This window comes from Equus asinus, chromosome 4 (assembly GCF_041296235.1).
Source record: "Equus asinus isolate D_3611 breed Donkey chromosome 4, EquAss-T2T_v2, whole genome shotgun sequence".
NCBI lineage: Eukaryota > Metazoa > Chordata > Mammalia > Perissodactyla > Equidae > Equus > Equus asinus.
The window spans coordinates 77185072-77208449 of record NC_091793.1 but is presented as its reverse complement, the minus strand read 5'-3'; the positions used below and the strand labels follow the sequence as shown (position 1 = coordinate 77208449).

At 38.9% G+C, this 23378-nt stretch overlaps 1 protein-coding gene across 10 annotated transcripts in view; it reads left to right on the top strand.

Moving 5' to 3' along the window:
* Nucleotides 1-23378, top strand: part of NCKAP5 (NCK associated protein 5) — a 916285-nt gene that overhangs the window by 622276 nt on the left and 270631 nt on the right. For all 10 annotated transcript variants that reach the window (XM_070507565.1, XM_044769045.2, XM_044769048.2 and 7 more), the window contains one exon: nucleotides 16902-17051. In XM_070507565.1, coding sequence (XP_070363666.1) covers nucleotides 16902-17051 — 150 coding nt within the window. The remainder of the gene's footprint in view (nucleotides 1-16901; nucleotides 17052-23378) is intronic.

Sequence of the window (23378 nt, the reverse complement as noted above, 5' to 3'; positions counted from 1 at the left end):
GTGGAGGATTTGCTCCCTGTGCTCTAGGCTTCGTAAACTCCTCGAGCTCTGAAAGGGTAAGGATAGGGGAGAAATTCCCTGAACACACATTGTCCCCTTCACTCCATGTCAATCTGTCGGCCACTCATTCAAATATAGATGCGAACAGTGCTCAGTATTTCTTCTTTTCCCTATGTAAGAGCTAATTTAGACTGATAGTGGGAAGAAACTCTGAGGAAAGGAAAGTTGTAGACCATCCAAAAGAATGCCATGAACTCTCAGCAGCCCCTCACTTTCTAAAGACCACATATATATAAGGGATTATGGTTGGAGAGTATGTGAAAGGGAATTAAAGTAAGAAATTTTCAGGGTCAGACAGACCTGGAAGTGGATCCCATTTTTCTCATTCCATTTATTTTGTCCTCTTGGGCAATTTAATCAATTTGAGTCTCACTTTTCTCTTCTCCATAATGGGTATAATAAGACTAAATGGAAAGTCTGCTCTTTTCAAAGTGCTTCCTCAGACATGAGTTCATCTAACAGTTGGAGATACTGTGTGATCACGTGCATAGCGCACGTTAAGTATTCAACGAACGGTGGCCATTATTCTTATTGTACATCTAGCTCTATCTCACTACTCCTCTGCTCTTTCTGTTTGCACAGCCAAATTCTTCCTCTTACCCTGCCCGACTCTAGCCTACCTTAGCAGCTAGCACCATGGAAGCTGTTAGAAACCTAAAGGTTCAGAATTGGAGAAAATAATGGAACCATAAGAGATGTGGACATTTCAGGAGTGCTAAACCCATGGTCAGGTTCCCAGATAGGACTGGCCTTTTTGGCAGTATCTTCTCCCACTGCACAATCCTGTCATCCATAGACCCTGTCTACTAATATTTTCTCACTGAGATATGTTTCTCTGAAACTCCATCCATTAAAGCATCATTCCATGTAAGAAAGGAAGAATCAAGAAGATAAATACTTAAGGGTAAGTCATTTACATGCTAGTGTGAACCAGTTAAATCTGAGGGCTTTGCTCTATCAACACATCTCAGAAAACTTGAATTTAGGATGTGGGATTTGGAGAGAAGGAGACAGAAAAGTAATTTTCCTACAGTAATTTAGGAGCTTATAAACCTATGTGTTGATTAAGTCTGGGTGAGACTTCACCCTGGACAGAAGGGAGAGGTGTTAGGAAGTAGCGTAGGGATACAGAAGTGAAGAACAAGCTGGCAAATGCCACTTATAACCATCATTTCTATTGTTTGCCAAGTGCCAGATGCATACAGAAGGAGAAGGAAACCACTGCTCCTCTTTGTCCTCCTGCCCTCATACTCTCAGGACCCAGACTCAAGCTGGTACTATCATGAGTAACTGTTGAAGGTCGGGGATACTGTCCCAGTGCCATTCACTGCACGCCTTCTATGGAGTGTACCAAGTGTCAAACTGACCAGTTCACAGGAACTTTTGGAGCAAGCCAGTTGAATTGGGGTCATATAGTGGCTTATATTCTTCTCTTGTCTAAGTGAATAGCCAAAAATCGATCATCATTCATGATGATTCCATGGTTTTGTAAGCAAATCCAAATACGTGTTTTTCCAAATGCGTTCTGTTTAGTAGTTTGCCACCCCACCCCCCAATAAATTTTGCTTCTACGCTAAATTGATAAATTAGCACAGTAAATTCATTTCTTCCTATTAAGGGCAACACTAAACCTTAGTCTTCCTTAGAAACCATCTACTGTAATTACAAGTGATGATCTGAAAACAATTCCATTGCACATATTCTCCTACAACCATTTATATTTCATTTACAAAATAACTTGTAAATATATCCTTACAAAAGGAAGTAGGCTGTATGTCTCTTGAGTGACTATATTTAATGTTCCTAACCCTACTAGTATTATGTTTTTTACTCTATGCATTTTGATTACCTTTTCTCTCTTGAGAATTTGAACTTCACCATTGGAGGATTGGTAGTGAAAATTTCCACTGTAATAATTAATATGTTTTACAGTTTATATTTTCACAGAGTCATGTCATTTGATCCTCACCTCAACCTCTCAAAATAGGAATGACAGAAAGTTCAAGTTCAGTTTACAGGTGAGGAAACTGAGGTTCACAAAGGAAGTTGACTTATGAGCATCATACAGTGTCAGGCTGCAGTGGACTTGGTCTTTTGGTTCCCAATCCCATCCTCTAGCAGGGGTAGCATTAATTACATTCTACATCAGTGGTTCTCAAATTTGGCTGTGCCTTGGAATCATCTGGAGAGTTTTAAAAATAAGTGATGTCCTGGTTCCACCCCAGGGATTCTGATTTAAGTGATCTGGGGTGTAGCCTGGGCATGAGGATTTTTTAAATCTCTGTAGGTCCGTTCTAAAGTGCAGCCTGGGTTAAGAACCACTGCACCCAAGGCATTAGATTCAGCTGGATTTTTCTTTACTTGCTCATCATGCTAAAGCTTCTATAGCCAGGATCTTGTTTTCATTAACCCACCATCAGCATTTCCACCAGAGTGGCCAACTCGTACCTTGTGTTTAGGAGCTACATTGAGTTTCTGGGGAAGGTGGGAGTTGAGTTGGTCCTTGGAAGAAAGTAAAAATCAGATACATGGAAAGGCCCTCTCGTTCTCTGAGTACTGTGATGAGAGATAGCGGAAGATTATGGGTATCACGGTGAGGTACAGCAAAGGATTATGGGTACTCTGGTGAGAGAAATCAGAGGGTTATGGGTAACCTTAAAGCCTTTAGAGGCCAACAGCCTGGGCTCAGATCCTGACTGAGCCACTCACAAGCTGTATAATGTTTGAGGATTTACTTAACCTCTCAGGGCTCTGGGAAACTCATCCCAGCCATATTCCGTCCATAGGTTGGTAGTGAGTTCATTGCTGAGGAGGCAGTGAGGGGTCAGAAGGCAACACTGTTGGGAGAACATCGGACACGTAGGTCATGGTTCACTCAGGAAAATGACTGGAGCGTAAGGTGGACCCAGGTCAGAGACCCCAGACTGGATGGAGTGAGAGCTAGTGAAGATGTCTGAGGAAACAGAAGTGTTGAGGAAAACCCTGCTGGTGGGGAGGCCCTGCTGGAAATGGAAAATCATTTCACTGAAATGAAATGAAAATCATTTCACATAAATAGGAGGGAACCATGGACACCATGAAAACAAGGCAAGATTCTAAATTCACCCTAATTAGTGTTGCTTGTTAACTAAGCTTGAGGCCTATTTTCCTTTTTTAAAATTAGAACGATTAGCAGCTTTTAGAGAGTTCCAAACTAAGACTTTGTCCTTGACATAGTGAAAGGCAGGCCCTGGAAAGACAGTATAAGCTTAGCAGAGAGGATGTGGGCAGCCTGGCCCCAGGGCTGATGCTCACGATGAAATCCCCCAATCCCTTTCAGCTCAACAAGTTCAAAGCTTTCCACTTGGAGCTGAGTTTTCAGATGGGGCTGAACCATAATTGCTTCTGACTCTTTACCGGTGTCTGAGATACTTCTGGGTGCACAAAGCCAGCTGAGTTTGATGGGCTGAGAGACCATGAAAACTGGGCAGCATCCTTCCTGCATAGCCAGAGTTACCGAGCGAGTGCTTCTGGGCTAGTGTTTTTAGTTACGGGAAGAGTCTATAAAGTGATCATCTGGTATCTTGGAGACCAGGGCTGCTTGGAAGGGGTCAGATAATCATAATTTCTTAGGGTAGCCAAGAGCATAAGCCATGTTTACCAGCTGTTTATTGTTGTGTGGCTGTGCACAAGGTTGCGAGCCTCTCTTACCCATGATTTTCTAAGGAAAGAGTTGTACTGTGACACGTGAAGGTCAGTCACTATATGGACCTGAAAAGGATAGCTAGCAAGTCTTCGGTGCTCAGGAGACAGAAAGTTACCTCCAATATCCAGCTAGTTCATTTTTTTGATTTTTTTGGTGAAGAAGATCGGCCCAGAGCTAACATCCATTGCCAATCTCCCTCTTTTTGTTTGAGGAAGGGTGTCACTGAGCTAACATCTGTGCCAATCTTCCTCTACTCTGTATGTGGGACACGGCCACAGCATGGCTTGATGAGTATTGTGCAGGTCCACACCCAGGATCCAAACCCATGAACACTGGGCCACCAAAGTGGAGTGTGCAAACTAAACCACTACCCCACCAGCCAGCCCCTCCAGCTAGTTCATTTTGCATGTGAGGAAACAATGTCACAGATAACCAAGGGGCTTTATCAAGGCCATACTGCCCATGAGTGGCAGATCTGGAACTAGAAACCAGTTCAGTAGCTAGTTTTATATTTTTTGCCTCTCTGTGGCAACAGAGGGTTGCTTAGCACTAAGATGACCATTCGTGGGATCTTGACTATTTGCTGGAATCAGTTGGAAGACCTCTGGGAGAGCCATTTGTCTCAGGAACCACAACTTGCCAAGTTCATTATTTTTAAATGCAGAGAGATTTTGCATGAAGAAAATGGGTACTCAAGTTTTTGATGCACATTTATCTTACTTTTCATATATGTGTTCTGACTTTTCTAGTTATCTTTTAGGATCATTCTTATTTCTTGTTCATTTATCTGAATTTCCTTCTTTCTCTTACCAAGATGAGTCATCTGGCAGGGTTACAAGTGTCTTCACCAAACAGCTCTCTGCCTCTCTGCTCCAACTGTGGCTACAAGTGGCTTGTCAGAATGTACATCCCACTCAATGACAAAGAAATACCTCAAGTGGTAGCTTCCTGCCGCTGTCAGGGGTTAGGGATAAAAATAATAGTCAGAATGTCAAAAAGCACACCAGGACAATGTTACTGGCAAAATTTCGTCAGTAAAATCCTCAAGCAATTAAACCCTACACTATGCGCTGAATTTTTCCTGACTAGGAAGAACAGGTAGGATGTAAATTATGCTAGAAAAAATGTAATACTCTTGCTTTATCCTTACGTTTCATTTAGGTGCAAATAGATGAGACTTCTCTCTGTTCTGACATGAGCCCCCAAGAGAATTAACTAGATAATCCATCTCTGAATTTCAAAAGTACAATGAATATACCTCATTAGAGCTTTTCTTTTAGGTAACCCCAAGAAGGAGGAAGGTGGGAGGAAAAGAGTACGTTGATTAGGAATGTGTCTATGAGTCTCTAGAAATTCCCAGGGCATTTGAGGATAGACAACTTTATGGCTTAAAAGCTGATGTGTTCCTCTGTGGGATGCTTGTGATGGGGGTGTCAGTTAAAGGATAAGTATGCAAAATCTTATTTTCTAGCAGTGGAAATCAATTTAATGGTGCTTTTATCTTTTATGCAAATATCCTAGCAGTCTATTGCTTTCTGTTTCTGATAGCAAAATACTTGCTTAAAAATAGTTTTCTGTTGAAAATACTTCAGAATATTTAAATAGTTCAGCATTAAGCATATGCATAGTGTCATCAGAGGTAAGACAAGGTGATATGATCCTTCATTCAGCATCAACATATTCAACAACATTGGACAGTCATTGAGTGACTTCTGCGTTGTACAGGGTGTGGCGTTGGGGATGTGATATATAAAATATTATTCCTGCCCCGAAGGTCTTGCATTATAATTGCGACCTGGTGAAGTGCATGCAAAGTCTGTTTACTGAACTTGGAATAGCAAATTCTCTTCTCCATATGAACTATTTATTATTGTTGTTATTATTACTACATCTGCACAGTTAAATAATTCTTTCTTAGCAGAGGCAATTGCCTCCCAGTTCACTTCAGTTTAACAAACTCAGAAGATACATAAATACTTTTCTGCCAACAATTGTCAAAAAATATATATACCGTATTGACCAAATTTTCTGAACAAAAATTTGGACACATTGGTCATCTGACAATGTGTATTTAGGGGAGAGTGAGATAGGAAATTTTGAATTGCTTAAATTTACTTTAAATTAAAATTCTGTCCAAGAATCTCAGACATATGGCTGTTGTAGAGGTATAAGAAACAATAGTAATATAGCCACCTGCCTACTTCTCACTAGTCAGTGACTAACTTATCAATTCATTTTGGGATAGCCATGAGCTCAGCTTGCCTCTGATGGCTCTCTGTCTCCTGTGTCCTGTGAATTCTTTCAGAAAACAGGGGTGGAGGAGAAGAGGACAGAGGAGGAAGAGAGAGATTGAATTTGAGTACAAATTTTGACATTAACTTCTGAGTTATTTTTATTGACCTCCAAGTGTCTAAGTGTAACCATTAACCACTGAAATTCCCCATCTACATGACATTCTTTCTGTTTCTGATTTCTTTCTGCTCAGGTTACACTCAGACAACAATTCATGGGCTACAAGGCCATAATTTCTGTTGCTAATCTTCTCAGACCATGCCTTTAATGAAAATTATGGCTCGCTTTTTCACACCATCCTATTCCACAGTTGAGTTTCCTTTTATGGAAAGTGCCTTTAGAATTGAACTTTTTTTTAAAGAAATAAATGTTGCTGATAGATGGAACAGGCAATAAAAGCATCGTCTGAAAATTTATTAATGTAACTTCACAGAGCTGTTCATATGGAAGCTAGTCGGCAATATCGAGGAGTGTTTTGAGTGAAGAATAATGTGGAGTAGATGTGAATTGATATGCCAGTGGTTGTGGGTTCATATCAGAGACATAAAGAAAACACTTTGTTCTTATATCCATCATACACATTTAATCTTGGGGATTTTACTGTGTGCTTTGTTCACTTTGTAAGTCAAATCCAGGGATGAAAAAGAAGAGTTTTATATGTTTGGCCTGACAGTAGTAATGTTAAACTGTGAACAAATTGGAATGTTCTTTTAAAATCCTGTGATTTATCTGATGCTATTTTCCCCCCTTTAAAGTTTAGTATACTTGTGCTGAAAAAAAGCTGCTAGTGATCCCTGAGAATGTTGTCATGGTATTTGCCGAAGTGCTATCTAAAGTGACAATATATTCTGTGCACCCTCCCCACCACCAGAAAACAAATGAGTAAATAAATCACGGAAGCTGAAAGCACCAGGGCTCACTGGGGCGGCTGTCAGCCAGAAGGCTGGCCTCTACATTTCCATTTAGCCTAGATTATGGTTTGTGCTTATGTTTTGAACTAATTGAATCATCATTAACTATGGAAGTCATAGTGGTTTGTTAAACCTATTCTTCTGATAGTCATCTGAGGCTAAACGTGACATCTCTGATAAAATCACCCACTCTCAGAGGATTGGCCTGGGCGCCTTGGGAGAGATGCTGTCAGCAGTGTGGTTCGTGGTTGGATAAAGATCACAGATTCTCAGACAGAATTACTGTTAAGGATAAATCTCTAGATGCATGGGAAAGTCCGGAACAAGTAGCTGAGTCTGTGGAAAGAGCATGATATTTGAAATGAGAACTGTATTTCAATTCTGGCTCTGCCACTTGCTGTTAACAGGTCACTTAATACCCTATTGGAGCCTGTTTTCTTGTCTGTGAAGAGGGTCAGGAATATTTGCTCTATGTACCCATTGTTGTGAGTGTATAAAATGGTATGTACGAGGTTGTGTGGTTTAACTCTGCGGTGTTATACAAATATTAGATGCTATTTGTTATGCCTTTTGTGTTCTGGAAAGAACATTTTATGCTAACACCACTGAAGTCTCTGGCTTATGTGATCAATCCTAAATTATACCTTTTTATGTTTTTACTACACATGAGTAGGTGGACTTAACACATGGTTGGATATTCAAAATGAAAAAAATTCTGTTCTAACTGCTGCAGCTTTCCAAAGGTGGATAGTTTGACGTTTCTTCCTATTGCCGTGGTTTCATTTTGCCATCTTCAGGTTAGAAAACTGCGAGCACTTGAGGTGGCTTTCTTTCTTTTTTTTTTGAGCAGCGCTAAGAGATAAGGGCAATCTTCATCAGAGAAAGGATGAATGAGCTGGAGCAGAGTATAACTATTATTGCCATACATGCAGTGTTTCTACATGTTGCTTTGTGTCAGCCATGAGAGTCAAAAATAATAAAAATAGAGAAATGTGTGAATTTTCTTTTTTTTTCCTAAAGTTTTGCAACTGGAAGATGCTTGGAATTATTCCTCCCATAAGCAGATTCCCTCAGGGAGGACTCGCGTTGGGCACGATTTCCTGTGAGTGTTTGCAGTATCTTTCACCAGACTTTCAACATTGCTCACCAGGCCTTTCATTTCTTACAGGCAGGGAATGGAATGTGCTAAATACAAAGTTTGAGTTAGGTGACTTTGATCTTACGGCCTAAGAGAAGTACACAGCAAAACAAGGCAAGGTTTTTTTCATGGAAAAAAGAGAGAGAGAGAAACATACTCTGGAAAAGAAACATAAAGATTTTATTAGGCAAGGTATCTTCTAGGCAGATCTAACCTTAATAGTATTCCGTATTAAAATCCCTGAACTTTGGCAGTGTTTAAATACTTATCCTTCTGAGTCGGCTTTTTACAGATGATCAAAATTATAGAAATGTAAAGCTAGAAGGGCCCTTTGAGTTAGTCTACTGCTGTGAATTTTATCCACGGTTGAAGAAACTGAGGGACAGAGGAGTTTTGTGACTTGTCTAAAATCACACTACTGGTAAGTGGCAGAGCTACGACTGGAATGTAGATTTCTTATTCCCACTTGTTCTAAAACTTGATAAAAATGTTCCCACCCTGGATAAGAATAGACTTACTACTCTGGATAAGAATAGATCACCGTGACAGGCAACTTGATGGACCTCAAGAAACAAATGAGGCTGACTCTCCCTTTTTCCTATCAAATGAAATGCCAGGGTATGTCCAAATGTGACACACACTGCCTTTCCCCTCTGCCCTAATTTGAGGTTCTTCAATTATCCTCACAGTCCTGCGCTCAGACCTAGTGTCATTCCCACAGTGATGGAGTGGAAGACAGCAGGGCCACCATGTTGAAGTCGAACCTTTGCACACAAAACCAGGCAACCACACACACCCAGTGGAGCTGAGGGTCGGGGGAGGGGGCAAGAATGTTTAAACTTCTTTTATTCCTTTTCTTACAATAGAAATTGTGAGCTTGTTGTGACAACCAACTGCCACTTTCCTACCTCATTTAGGACACTGATAGATTTTATTTTTTAATAAAAAACAATGGGCAAGCAAGCCTCATTTTTAAATTAAGAAGCAGGGGAATTTTTCCCCTCCCATATTGCTCATGTGGAACCTGTCTCTTGGAACCTTAGTGTCTCTGGCTGTAGAAGCCATTGAAAGTAGTTACAAACTATTAATGCCATCTGCTTCTCTGAAAAGGAACGATCATACAGTGGGCACTATGCTCTCAGGACTCAAAGAGAAATTTCCCAAGGATCTCTCATCAAGCTAATACAAAGTAGTTTCTATTGTGTATGTCAACATCTGACATCTATTACTGAAGTAGGATTTAGCCAGGTCTGGGTGAATGTGTCCCGGTTTGCCTGGCTTACCCCGACTGTCCCAGTATACTGTTAATAGCCACCACCCCCTTGCTTTACTCTCCAGTGGGAATTGGTTTAGATGATTAATTATCTGTTCATTTTACATATTAATTATAAGAATTAAATCAAATGTGCAGCCTCGAAATCTTATCTAAAGTAAAAGTGATTTACATTCTATACCAGAGCATCTTTGTCCAGAGGCTCTTTAAACTTGGGCATGGATTAGAATTACCTGCGATTTTCTCTAAAGTTAAAGATTCCTGGCCTCACTCCTAGATAGTGTGATTCACTAGGGCCGGAGTTGGCCAAGGTGTCTGCATTTTAAACAAGCAACATTTCTGCCCTCCCCCGACCCCATTGACTCTGATGCCAGTGGCTGTTGACCCCCTCTCTCTGAACCATGACCTAAGGAAACATTAGTTATTTATTATTGTTGGAAGAACTGCATACTAAAGAGTCAAAATTACAAGATGATTTACAAACGTTGAGATCTCATTTTGTGAGATTGTCATTTTCATCATAGTTCAGTCAACTCCTGCTTAGACTATTGCAGTAGCATCTTATTTTCCCCACATCTGTGTTAACCTCCCTCCAATCCATCCTCCACACTGTACCAGAAAGCTATTTCAGAACACACATCCTACCACATGGATACACACACACACACACACACACACGCACACACACACAGTCTATGGCTTCCTCTTGCCCTTGAAGTAGAGGCAAAATTCCTTGACTTATAGCCTGGCCCCATCAGCCCATCTAGCCTCCTTTCCCTCCCCAGCTACACAGGCCTCCTTTCAGACTTTTTTAAGTGCCCTCCCTGTCTCCAACCTCATGGTCATTTCCTGGTTAACTCCTATGGTGCCTTCAGATCTCAGCTCAATCCGGGAAGCCTTTCCTGACCTCTCTTTTGCATCCCTGTATTATTGAATCTCCAAGCACCTGGCAACTCTTCTTCACAGCACCTATCACAGTGCTATTTTACATTTCCTTGTGACATTTTGATTATTAACTCTCTCCTTCCACAAGGCTCTCCCTCCATAAGGGCCACATGTGTTTTCATTCACCTTGGTATCCCTGGCAGCTTCCACAGTGCCTGGCACATAAAATCTACTCAGTGAATATTTGTGGGATGGATGGATTAATTAATTATAAAGTAAGGTGACCTCATGAACTCTTCCTTGAGTCCTACTTTGTGCTGGGTCTGCTGAAGCTGGAGACTGGAAGATGGGTAAGACGCATTTTGGGAAAGGACATTATGATCATTTTCCTCCAAATGTGTTTGAGTGAGCAGTAGCTGGCCATCAGCGAAGAGCTATGCTGCTGCTCTTTGGACTAACTGAGCTTCCTGAACTGTCATCTATCTGAGTTGAACTGATGTAACCTAGAGCTTTGTGTTGATTGATATTATTTTACATAGGCCTGATGATGCTGACTGCTTGAGAACAAAAGATGAGAGCTCCCCCAAAGGTGAATCATTACCCTGGTAACCACTTAGAGAAACTTATAGCTCTAAGGATGGCTTTATGTACCGACAAGGCCAAATTTGATTTAAACCCATGGATGCTAACTGAGCTCCTAAATCTTTAGCTTCCTCCGTACTGCCTGGTATTTGTTGAGGCAAACAAGCTTATGGTCTCAACCATAGATGAAATATGTGGGGAGTGAAAGTTGTTTGTGTGGTGGCCTCACTTTTATAGAATTCACTGCTGATTAAAGTCCATAAAGAACTAAAACATGAAAACAGGTCACCTCTGGAATCAACTTATTCTTTTCACAGTTTGGCATCCTCAGCAGCGGACTTGGCTTATTTTCCTTGTCTCTCTCTTGGAGGTTCATAAGGAGAGTATATTTTATTTAAAACCACATGTTTCTGACCTGTCTTGCTCTCTTTTTACCATGTATATCACAGGTGATTAATTAACAAAGAAGCTAAATTTTCTGATTGTAATGAGTTATTTATGTGTGGATAGAATACACATACTTGATTTTTTTAAATATTTCACGCTTTTATGAGTGTAATATAAATTTAAGAGCTGTCCTTTCTGAAATAACAATTGTGATCTATCAATGGGAGACAGCCATATTTCCAGCTCTCTCAGAACTTCCTCTCTTCTGCCTCTTGCTCTCCACTCATTTTTCTCTTTTGCTCATCTACTTACTTCAAATATGTCCTTTAAGTCTTTCCTTTTTCCCATTACTACATTATACCCTCTCACTCTCATTGGTAAGTGATTAAGGAGACAAGAGTGGAGAAAAGGACAGGACAGATAACTTCACATTCTGGATTGTTTCCTGGCATTTTAGAGTGTAGAACACAAGCAAGTATGCTTTTAGGTCAATGACTAGTCTGAGCAGCATACAAATGTGGCTTTCCTTCCTGGATAGTGTCACGTCAGAGCAGTCACAAGCCTCCTGTCTAGCTGTAGTGGACATTGGTAGTGCCCTGCCCGTGTGCTGGAACCATCCAGAGTGCTCCTATGACTCCCAGCTGCCAGTGTCTGTGTCAGAGGGCACTTTTATGTGAAGAGTATGCAAAGCCTCACAGCCTGTGGCAGGCTGGAAGTGCCATGAAATTGCCACCCTGGGAGCTGTTTTCATCCATTGACTCTCGTGTGCTGGTGCATAAGCACCCCAACTCCCTTACCCCCGGGGTGGGATGATTCTAAGGCCTGTGTATTGCCCCGAGTTTTCTGTGGGTCTCCCATCGATTTAGCTTCAGTTGTTTAGTAATACGCCTATCAACGGCTCTCTTCTCTTCCTTGAGTCGCATCTTTACCGGTGTTTCGTGCATTTCTCAAATGAACTGCATGCGCTCAAATCCTTGTTCTTTGAGAACTCAAGCTAGATGCTAACTAATGATTAAGAAATATTAACTGAAAAATTAAGTTATAAAGTAATATTTTGCAGGGAACCACATTTTAAAAAACAAAACCTTGCCTCTTCCCTCAGTGCCTTTCACCCTCGGCCTGCTCTGCTTTGGAGATCTCTTCACGCGTCCCACCTTTGCTGCCTTCTCTAGTGCTGCCTCTTCTCTTCAGTCCTGCAAACAATGTAGTTTTCTATATCTTGAAAAAGATTTCCACTTGTCTCTGTGATGCCCTTTGGCTACAGTTCTTTATATTTCCTTCCCTGCCCTGCCAAACTTTTGAGAAAGCTTCTAAGAAAATTGCCCCTATTTTCTCTTTTCATTTTTTGCTTAACCACTGACAATTTGGGTACCATCATCACACTTCAGTCAAACAGCTCTCCAGTCCTCACTAACAACCTTCTTATTACAAAATGTAGAGGACCTTTTTCTGTTCTCTTGTCATCTCTGTTAACACTAAGCATACTGACAACATTTCCTTCCTGAAAAAATTCTTAGAATTTTAACATTGGAAGGGACCTTTCGTCCCTCCATCTCATTTTACATCTGGGGGAAACTGAGGACGAGAAAGGTTGAATGATTTGCCTAACAAGGTGTAAAAGGGTAAAAGCAGGGCTTTGAAGCCAGGCCTTCTGACCTACCATCCAGTATGAGAACTGTGTTTGGTAAGTCCTTATCCAAAACCTTCAAAGTATTCCTAATTTTTATTCCTTCCTAAATAAAGCCCTCCCAGCTGGTCTCCCAGCTCCTTCCCTCCACAGCCCATTCTCCATTGCAGTGGTCAGGATGATGTTTCTCAAGTGTAAATCAGAAGCCATCACTTCCCTGCTTAGCATCCAAAGCCTCTTTCCTGCACTTAGAATAAAATCCAAACCCATTCCTGTGCCTTGCAAGACCCTCCTTGGTCCAGCTCTCTTTCTCATTTCCTATTATTCTTTCTTTTACAGTCGCTATTCTCCATTACACGGATTCTCCCTCAACTGGGCAGCAAGGTTGGAATGCTTTTCTCCCAGGCCATTACGTGACTGCTTCCTTCTCATCATTTGATCTCAGCTCAAATGGCCACCTCCTCAGACAGCCTTACACCAATGTCATAATGTCTAACATTGTCCCTAAACATACCACTGTCCATCACATTAAGCTGTTTTATTTTCTTCATAGCATTCACCACTAGCTACGATTATATAACTTACTGATTTGATTTGGAGTTTGTGTTTCCCACCATTAGAAGATAAGGTCATGGAATATAGGAACTTCATCTAGTTTGCTGTATCTCTAGCACCTAGAACAGCAATTGGTCAATAGCTGGTGCTCAATACACATTTGTAGGATGAACAAATGGACATATGAATTGTGCCTAAATTTTTCTTTCTCAGTTCTAAGAATCATTTCTCTCTTGCACTCTCCAATCCTCTTACTCAACTAATCTCTCAAAAAAATTTTCTGCACCCTAATCAAACTGGTTTCCTCATAAATCAATAAGGGCAAAATGTATTCCTGACTGGAGCCTTTGTCTCAGTTTTCTCTTTGACCCAAAATCCCACCCTATGTCTCTCTAACTGTTCAAGTTGTATCGCTGCATCAGAGCATAAGTCACATTCCATTTCCATGAAATCATATCCCACAGCCCTTGTTGATCACCCCTTCTTCGAACTATGTAAAATGACTCTTGCATTTTATGTAATCTAAATACTCATAATCTATATCATCTTGAAATGTTTCCAGTTGTTTCATCTAATAATATTTAGACACTATGCCTGGACACTTTAAATTGTGTGTGTGTGTGTGTGTGTGTGTGTGTGAGTGCGCCATCGATCCTCATCATTTGGGGATTCTGTATTTGTGAATTCGCCTACTCTCTAAAATTTATTTGCAATCCCCAAATCAACACTTATGGTGCTCTCATGGTCATTCATGGACATGTACAGAGTGGTGAAAACTTTGAGTCATCTGCCATGCACGTTCCCAGCTGAGGTCAAACAAGGCAACACTCTGTCTTCTTAGTTCAGGTCTCATACTGTACACAGGTATCCTTTTTGTGCTCTATTTAGAGCCACATTTTTCACATTTTACTTTTATTGTTAGTGAGTTTGCAGTTTAGAATAGCCTCCAAGCCCAATGCTGAAGTGCTGTATAGTGTTCCTGTGTGCAAGAAGGCTGTGGGGGCCTTATGGAGAAAATGGGTGTTAGATAAGCTTTGCTCAGTCATGAGTTATAGTGCTGTTGCCTGTTTGTTCAATGGTAATGAGTCAACGATATATACTAAATAAGGTATCTTTAAACAGAAACACTTGTAAAACAAGGTTATGAATTGATTAGTGATGAAGATATTGTGACCAGAGGCTCACAGGAACATAACCCTGTATTTCCCCCAGGAGCAAGGATACCGTGTTCACTAATGCAGAATTCGTGACAACTCTATGGAATATAACTACCAGGAAAATTGCGAATTGGCTGTATATGTATGTATGTTATATATGATGGCACTAGCTTCATTTAGACATTTAGGAGAAAAAGAAACCAAGAGTTATTAAAATTAAATAGTTTGCCCAAGATTATTTGTTAAGCTGGTAAATGGTAGATCTGGAATCCGGTTGTCATATTCAAAAGTCTTTTGGCTTTTCATCCACCACACCAGCTTCTCTTTGTCTGTTTTAATTAGCTATAGAACCTTCATTATTACAGGGTGCTTCATATATATATATATATATATATATACTTTATATATATATATATTAAAGAAAATACAGGTGTAATTTGCTGAGAGAGCCATGAAAAACCATAATTCACATGGGGAAATAGATATAGATGATGATATTTTTGTAAACGGCTTGCTTTACAGTCCCAGTTGAGAGTTTAATTACAGTGATCCCCAATCTTAGAAGACAGGTAGAAGGACCTCTTCATTTCAGAGTTGGCAACTCTACAGACTACATATTCCTTATCAGGGAAATGAAAATCTAACAAGCAGCCAAACTTGAAAGAGTCAAAACTGTAAAAATATTGTCATGATCTAGATTTTTGTTCTGGCTTGAGGATCTGCACCTTAAACTTGCCCAGCATTTATCTGAGTGGAACTCATACCTGCTATGGAAGTGAATATACTTGCACGTTATATGAGATTAGACACGCTTAGGCCTGATTGCATAAAGAGCTATCCCTTTCCTAATCAGTTGCACATTTATATACAGAAATGACAGGAGACGTTATATCTTGAAATCAGTACAGAACAAATTAACATGGATCAAGTTACCATGTGGTCTCTGGTATTTTACATATCTATAGTCATGTGCCACATAATGACATTTTGGTCAACAATGGACTGTATATAAAACAGTGGTCTCATAGGATTAGTACCCTATAGCCTATGTGTGTAGCAGGCTATACCATCTAGTTTGTGTGAGTACACTCTATAATGTTTGCACAATAATGAAATCGCCTAAAGATGCATTTCCTAGACTGTATCCCCATCATTGTGATGTATGACTATATACAAATTCATGTATACTTATACATATGTCTATATATATTAAGGCGTATTTCTTTACATACTTTATAACTTATTTTAAAAAAATAAGTTAAACATTTTTGGAGCCTCCAAAGACATCTTCATGAACACAGTTTAAAAACTTGTTTTTTTTCTTGTGCTATTCTTTTCTAAGTATATTGTGTAAGTGTCTAGAGGTTAAGAATTGTATCTTTTGTGCTTCTGTATTTACAAATGACCTTAGTTTAGTGCCAAATGTAAAGAAGTCTCTCACCATCGATAATCTAATTTAGCCCACATGGTTGACAACCAGCTGTATTAAGACAATTATTTCTGCAGTGTTGTGGTTAAAACTAAATAGTGTGATGGAATGATGTCATCTGGTTCTATAGCATGAGGGTCTTGATATGTGTACAAAATGGATACGCTTATTTTCATATGATGTTCTCTTGACACTTCTTTCTCCCTTGAAAACAAAAGCCAATCATGAGGCTCAAATTAACACTTCTCAACTTCCAAAAAGCTGCCAGACAGAAGGTTGAGTAAGGGGCTTCTAACAGGGAGGCAAGACAGGATAATACAACATTTTATGTCTGCCTTAAGGCTATACTACAAATCCTGGAGTGTTAGAAAAGGGACAAGGGGTAGTCTTAAGAGCTGTGTTACTATTGAGCCAAAGGAACTAACTGGTTTCAGCTTAGAATTCTGAAATCACTATCATCTCAGTATTTTGTGATATTTTCATATCCCTTAAATTAATTACATGGTTGCATGTCCAGTGACTTTAATGATCCTATTTTAAGGAGCTAAGTTGTTTTCAAATCAAGTACTACAAAGGTTGACTTATTTTTTCCCCAGTTGAGAACACAGCTGAATTCCACGGTGCAGATAAAAAGGGATTAACTGCATGACTCCACCTAAGGCTTTGTTGGCTGGGTCACTTCTCCAACAGAGCAGAGGATGTGTACATTCAGAGGTGGTGACCCAGTGGCTTTGTCTTGCCAGGTATTAAAAATATCTACTCTTTTTACTAATGTAAGCACCACTCAGAATTGGTTTAGCAAAATCTTTTCTCCCTCAGCCCTGGAAAGTATGCAGATGCAATTGGGATATTCCAAACTTCGTAAACTTGCTTATTTTTCAGTGGAGATTATTGAAAACAATAATTCTTTCTTGCTTCAGGAAAAACTGCCAGAGGAAGAGAGAAAACACAAGGAAGCTTTGGAAGAACTTCACATGGTGGTGGATGAGGATTCGCGGAGCGAAAGCAGCAGTGCGGACGAGGGGAAAGGAAAGACCAAATTGCTGTTAGAAAGATTGAAAGCTCTAGAGGTAAGAAATGAAACAAATGCTGCATGTTTAAAGAAAAATAACAGTGTTCTGCTTCTTTTATTGGCGCTGGTTTTGAGTGAGTATAAATCTTCCTCTCTCAGTTCTGACTAACAGGATCTAGTGTCTCTCATTGTGATTGCTTTGTCAACGATGAGCAAAAAGTTAAAATTTGTAGCACTGAAAGAGTCTTGATTTAGTGACTATGATTGCATTGTCTTAAAAAGAGTATATAAGGCAATAATTCATTTTAAGTTCAGTTCATCCCTCAAACTGAGTAGGATCGCCTCAAATTCCAAGCTCCTTGAGGGCAGGGGCTGTGTAATATTTCACCTTGTTTTCCCAATACTTACTATAATGGATGAATGAGTGAATGAATCAAAGAAAAAAAAAAAACAATACTATGTAAGGATGATCGTAAAATAAAAATTAAAGTTTTTAAGCAATATAACCATTTCTTTAAAAAAAAAACCTGTGTAGAATTTCAACGTGTAAAATATATAAAAGTTGAAGCAAAGCTGAGCTAGAGGGTGTTTTAAGGAGGATTTGGGACCCGGCAGTCTCCCAAAACACAGTTTGGAACCACTGGTCTATTACTTAGTGGCATTTGACATCACTTCAAGTGTTAATTCCTAAAGGTATTTGGCAGTCCTCAAAGAACATTCCAGTTACTAGGTCTTGATTGAGATTTCACATGAGGAAAGACTCAGCAAAGATGGCTTTACCTATGAGTTGCTTTGTCTCCTTTCAATAAATTTTCTGTTAGCATATAGAACTGGGACATAATTACTTTTAAGCAAGGATTATGGTTAGCCCCTCTCATCTTAAACTAGGTACAAGGGACCTTCAACCAACTTTGAAAAATGTGGTTCTACCATAGAGTCTACAGAATCCTGAAAACTTCAGTAAGGTGAAGAAACAAGAGCTAGGAAGGTCTTGCTTTCAATGCTTGGTTACTGCAATCCTGCCTCTTAGCCACCTTGCTGTGGATAGTGAGCATGCGCTTTTTGCTCTAATTTTCTCAGCAACAGTAAAGCAAAAGAGTTAAGGGTTAAGATTATGGACTTTGGAGCCAGATTCCCAGGGTTTTGTTAAATTCCAATTCTACTGCTTTCTGGTTTTGAAGCCTTGGGTGAATTAATTAGGCCTTCTGAAACTGTATCCTCCACTGCAGAAATGGGGACAACAACAGTAACATCTTACAGGGAAGTAATGAGGATTAGATGAGTTAATATTTGTACAATGGGGCCTGGCAGTTGGTCTCTTCTATCCACCTACTCTAAGACTCCTGCTTTTCTTTAAATCACTTTTTTTCCTATTTATCTGGATACAATGATTAATAAAAGAGCTATGTATGAAAAAATGTAGCTACTCCACACAGAGTGACTGAAGGTAGACAGGTTAAGCAAGTGATGTCAAATATGGGGCAAAGGAGAGGGCAACTTAGGGAAGCGCTGACAGCTCCCCTTGGACAAATGACCAGGAATCACCCGTGTGTCACCAAAGGGTCTCATACTTTTGTCGTTTTTAAGATAACCACTGTAAAAGGTGGGAAAGCCGTCTCAAGGGAGACTGAGGTTGCTCTCAGAGAGTTTTAGAAACACATAGCTTTGTCTTGAGGTTGAATTAAATGGATTTAATAGTAGAAATGAGTTGATATTACAATTTCTTATTCCCCTAGAACCATGTACTTAAATTGTTAGTTTTATTTATGCTTACAGTGAAAATTGCTCTTAGTTCATTTAATTGTCGCTGAGACAACTTTGTGAAGGACATTTTATTTAATCAAGCTAAGAGGTATTTAAAAAATATCTTTGGCAGCGAATGTTTCTTAAACTGTTACTGAGTCAAAGAGAAATGGTAGTTTTTTTTTCAACAGAGATCTTTATACTTCAGGCAACAATTCTTGCATCCAGCATCAGTTGGATGCAATAGATGATATCTCTAAGTGCCATTCAGCTCCACAATTATAATCCCCCAAATATTTTCTGTTTCTTTGTTTTAAGGGGAAGTCAGCTGCTTTTATTTGTTACTAAATGGCTGTCTTGAGACCTTTTTTGGCTTTTTTTTATTGTGGTAACATTCATTTATAACATACAGATTGCAGGTGTACATCATTATATTTCAATTCCTGTGCAGATTACATCCTGTTCACCACCTAAAGACTAATTACAATTCATCACCACACACGTGTGCCTAATCACCCCTTTTGTCGTCCTTCCTCCCCTCTTCCCCTCTGGTGACCACCAATCCAATGTCGGTCTCTATGTGATTGTTTGTTGTTGTTTTTATCTCCTACTGATGAGTGAGATCATACGGTATTTGACTTTCTCCCTTTGACTTATTTTGCTTAGCATGACGCCCTCAAGTTTGTGTCCATGTTGTCACAAATGGTCAGATTTCATTGTTTCTTACAGCTGAGTAGTATTCCACTGTGTATACATACCACATTTCTTTATCCATTCATCCCTTGATGGGCACTTACGTTGTTTCCAAGTCTTGGCTATTGTGAATAATGCTGCGATGAACATAGCGGTGCATGTATCTTTGCACATTCATGTTTTCATGTTCTTTGGATAAATATCAAGCAGTGGAATAGCTGGATCATATGGTAGTTCTATTCTTAATTTTCTGAGGAATCTCCATACTGTTTTCCATAGTGGCTGCACCAGTTTACATTCCCATCAGTAGTGTATGAGGGTTCCCTTCTCTCTACATCCTTTCCAACATTTCTTGTTTCCTGTCTTGTGAAGTATAGCTGTTCCGATGGATGTGAGGTGATATCTCATTGTAGTTTTGATTTGCCTTTCCCTAATATTTAGTGATGTTGAACTCCTTTCATGTGCCGTTGACCATCTGTCTATCTTCTTTGGAGAAATGTCTGTTCAGATCTTTCACCCATTTTTTAATTGCATTGTTAGATTTTTTGTTGTTGAAATGTATGAGTTCTATATATATTATGGATATTAACTCCTTGTCGCATATATGGTTTGCAAATATCTTCTCCCAATTGTTAGGTTGTCTTTTCATTTTGTTCATGGTTTCCCTTGCTGTGCAGAAGCTTTTTAGTTTGATGTAGTCCCATTTGTTTATTTTTTCTGTTGTTTCCCTTGCCCAGTCAGACATGGTATTTGAAAATATGCTGCTAAGACTATTGTCAAAGAACATATTAGCTGTGTTTTCTTCTAGAATTGTCATGGTTTAACGTCTTACATTCAAGTCTTTAATCCATTTTGAGTTATTTTTTGTGGTGTAAGATAATGGTCCACTTTCATTCTTGGCGTGTGGCTGTCCAGTTTTCCCAACACCATTTATTGAAGAGACTCTCCTTTCTCCATTGTATGTTCTTCGCTCCCTTGTTGAAAATTAGCTGTCCATAGCTGTGTGGGTTTATTTCTGGGCTCTCCACTCTGTTCCATTGATCTGTGTGTCTGTTTTTGTACCAGTACCATGCTGTTTTGGTTACTATAGCTATGTAGTGTATTTTGAAATCAGGGAATGTGATACCACCAGCTTTGTTCTTTTTCTCAGGATTCCTTTTGCTGTTCGGAGTCTTTTGTTGTTCCATATAAATTTTAGGATTCTTTGTTCTATTTCTGTGTAAAATGTTGTTGGAACTTTGCTAAGGATTGCATTGAATCTGTAGATTGCTTTAGGAAGTATGGACATTTTAACTATGTTAATTCTTCCAATCCAAGAGCACAGAATATCTTTCCATTTCTTTGTGTCTTCTTCAGTTTCTTTCAACCATGTTGTATAGTTTTCGGTGTACAGATCTTTCACTTCTTTGGTTAAGTTTATTCCTGGGTATTTTATTCTTTTTGTTGCAATTGTAAATGGGATTGCATTCTTAATTTCTCTTTCTGCTACTTCATTATTAGTGTATAGAAACACAACTGATTTTTGTATGTTGATTTTGTGTCTTGCAACTTGACCATATTCATTTATTATTTCTAAAAGTTTTTTGGTGGATCCTTTAGAGTTTTCTATATATAAAATCATGTCATCTGCAAGTAGTGACAGTTTCACTTCTTCCTTTTCAATTTAAATCCCTTTTCTTTCTTCTTCTTGCGTGATTGCTCTGGCTAGGAATTCCAATACTATGTTAAATAAGAGTGGTGCAAGTGGGCATCCTTGTCGATTCCTCTTCTTAGAGGGATAGCTTTCAGTATTTCTCCATTGAGAATGATATTACCTGTGAGTTTGTCATGTATTTCCTTTACTATGTAGAGGTACTTTCCTTCTATACCCATTTTATTCAGTTTTTATCATAAATGGATGCTGTGTCTTGTCAAGTGCTTTCTCTGCATCTACTGAGATGATCATGTGATTTTTATTTTTAATTTTGTTTATGTGGTGTATCACGTTGATTGATTTGCGAATGTTGAACCATCCCTGCATCCCTGGAATAAATCCCACTTGATCATGGTGTGTGATCTTTTTAATGTATTTTCATTTTCGATTTGCTAGTATTTTGTTGAGGATTTTTGCATCAATGTTCATCAGTGATATTGGCATGTAACTTTATTTTTTGAGTGTTGTCCTTGTCTAGTTTTGGTATCGGGGTAATGTTGGCATTGTAGAATGAGTTAGGAAGCTTCCCCTCCTCTTCAATTTTTGGAAGAGTTTGAGAAGGATAGGTATTAAGTCTTCTTTGAATGTTTGGTAAAATTCACCAGGGAAGCCATCTGGTTCTGGACTTTTATTTTTTGGGAGGTTTTTGATTTCTATGTCAATCTCCTTACTGGTGACTGGTCTATTCAAATTCTCTATTTCTTCTTGATTCAGTTTTTGAATGTTATATAATTTAAGAATTTATCCATTTCTTCTAGATTATCCAATTTGTTGTCGTATAGCTTTTCATCATATTCTCTTATAATCTTTTGTATTTCTGAAGTGTCTGTTGTAATTCCTGCTCTTTCATTTCTGATTTTATTTATTTGAGCCTTCTCTCTTTTTTTCTTGGTGAGTCTAGCTAAGAGTTTGTCAATTTTGTTTATCTTTTCAAAGAACCAGCTCTTGGTTTCATTGATTTTGTCCATTGTTTTTTAAGACTCTATTGCGTTTATTTCTGCTCTGATTTTTATTATTTCCTTCCTTCGACTGATTTGGGGCTTTGTTCTTCTTTTTCCACTTCCTTTAGGTGCACTGTTAGATTGTTTATTTGAGTTTTTCTTGCTTGTTGAGGTAGGCCTGTATTGCTATACACTTCCTTCTTAGAACTGCTTTTGCTGTATCCCATCCATTTTGGCATGCTGTAGTTTCATTTTCAATTGTCTCCAGGTACTCTTTGGTTTCTCCTTTGATTTTTTTCATTGACCCAGTCATTGTTCAGTAGCATTTTGTTTAATCTCCACATATTTATAGCTTTTGTGATTTTCTTCCTTGGTTAGTTTCTAGTTTCATACCATTGTGGTCAGAAAAGATGTTTTGTATTATCTCAATCTTCTTAAATTTATTTTTTTGGCCTAATATGTAATCAGTCCTGGAGAACGTTCCATGTGCATTTGAAAAGGATGCGTATTCTGTGGTTTTGGGATGGAATGTTCTATATATATCTACTAACTCCATCTGGTCTAATATGTCGTTTAAGACCAATGTTTCCTTGTTGATCTTCTGTTTGGATGATCTATCCATTGCTGTAAGTGGAGTGTTGAAGTCCCCTATTATTATTGTGTTACTGTCTATTTCTCCTTTAATGTCTGTTAATAACTGTTTTATATATTTAGGTGCTCCTGTGTTGGGTGCATAGATATTTACAAGTATTGTATCCTCTTTTTGGATTATCATTATGTAGTGACCTTGTCTCTTGTTATAGTTTTTTTTTTAACATCTATTTTCTCTAATATAATTATTGCCACCTCAGTTTTCTTTTCATTGTCATTTGCGTGGAGTATCTTTTTCCTTCCCTTCACTTTCAGTTTGCGAGTGTCTTTAGGTCTAAAGTGCATATATAAGCAGCATGTATATGGGTCTTGTTTTTTTATCCAGTCAGCCACCCTATGCCTTTTGATTGGAGCATCTAGTCCATTGACATTTAAAATAGCTATTGATAAGTATGTACTTATCGCCATTTTGCTAGTTTTTGTCTGGGTGCTGTAGTAGTTCTTCTCTGTTCCTTTCTTCTTCTCTTGCTTTCTTCCCTATGGTTTGATGGCTTTCTTTAGTATTATGTTTGGTTCCTTTCTCTTGATTTTTTGTGTATTTATTTTAGGTTTCTGATTTGTGATTATCATAGCTTTCATATATAATAACCTATGTATATAGCAATCTATTTTAAGTTGATGGTCTCTTTAGTTTGACTTCTTTCTAAAAGCTCTACTCTTTTAC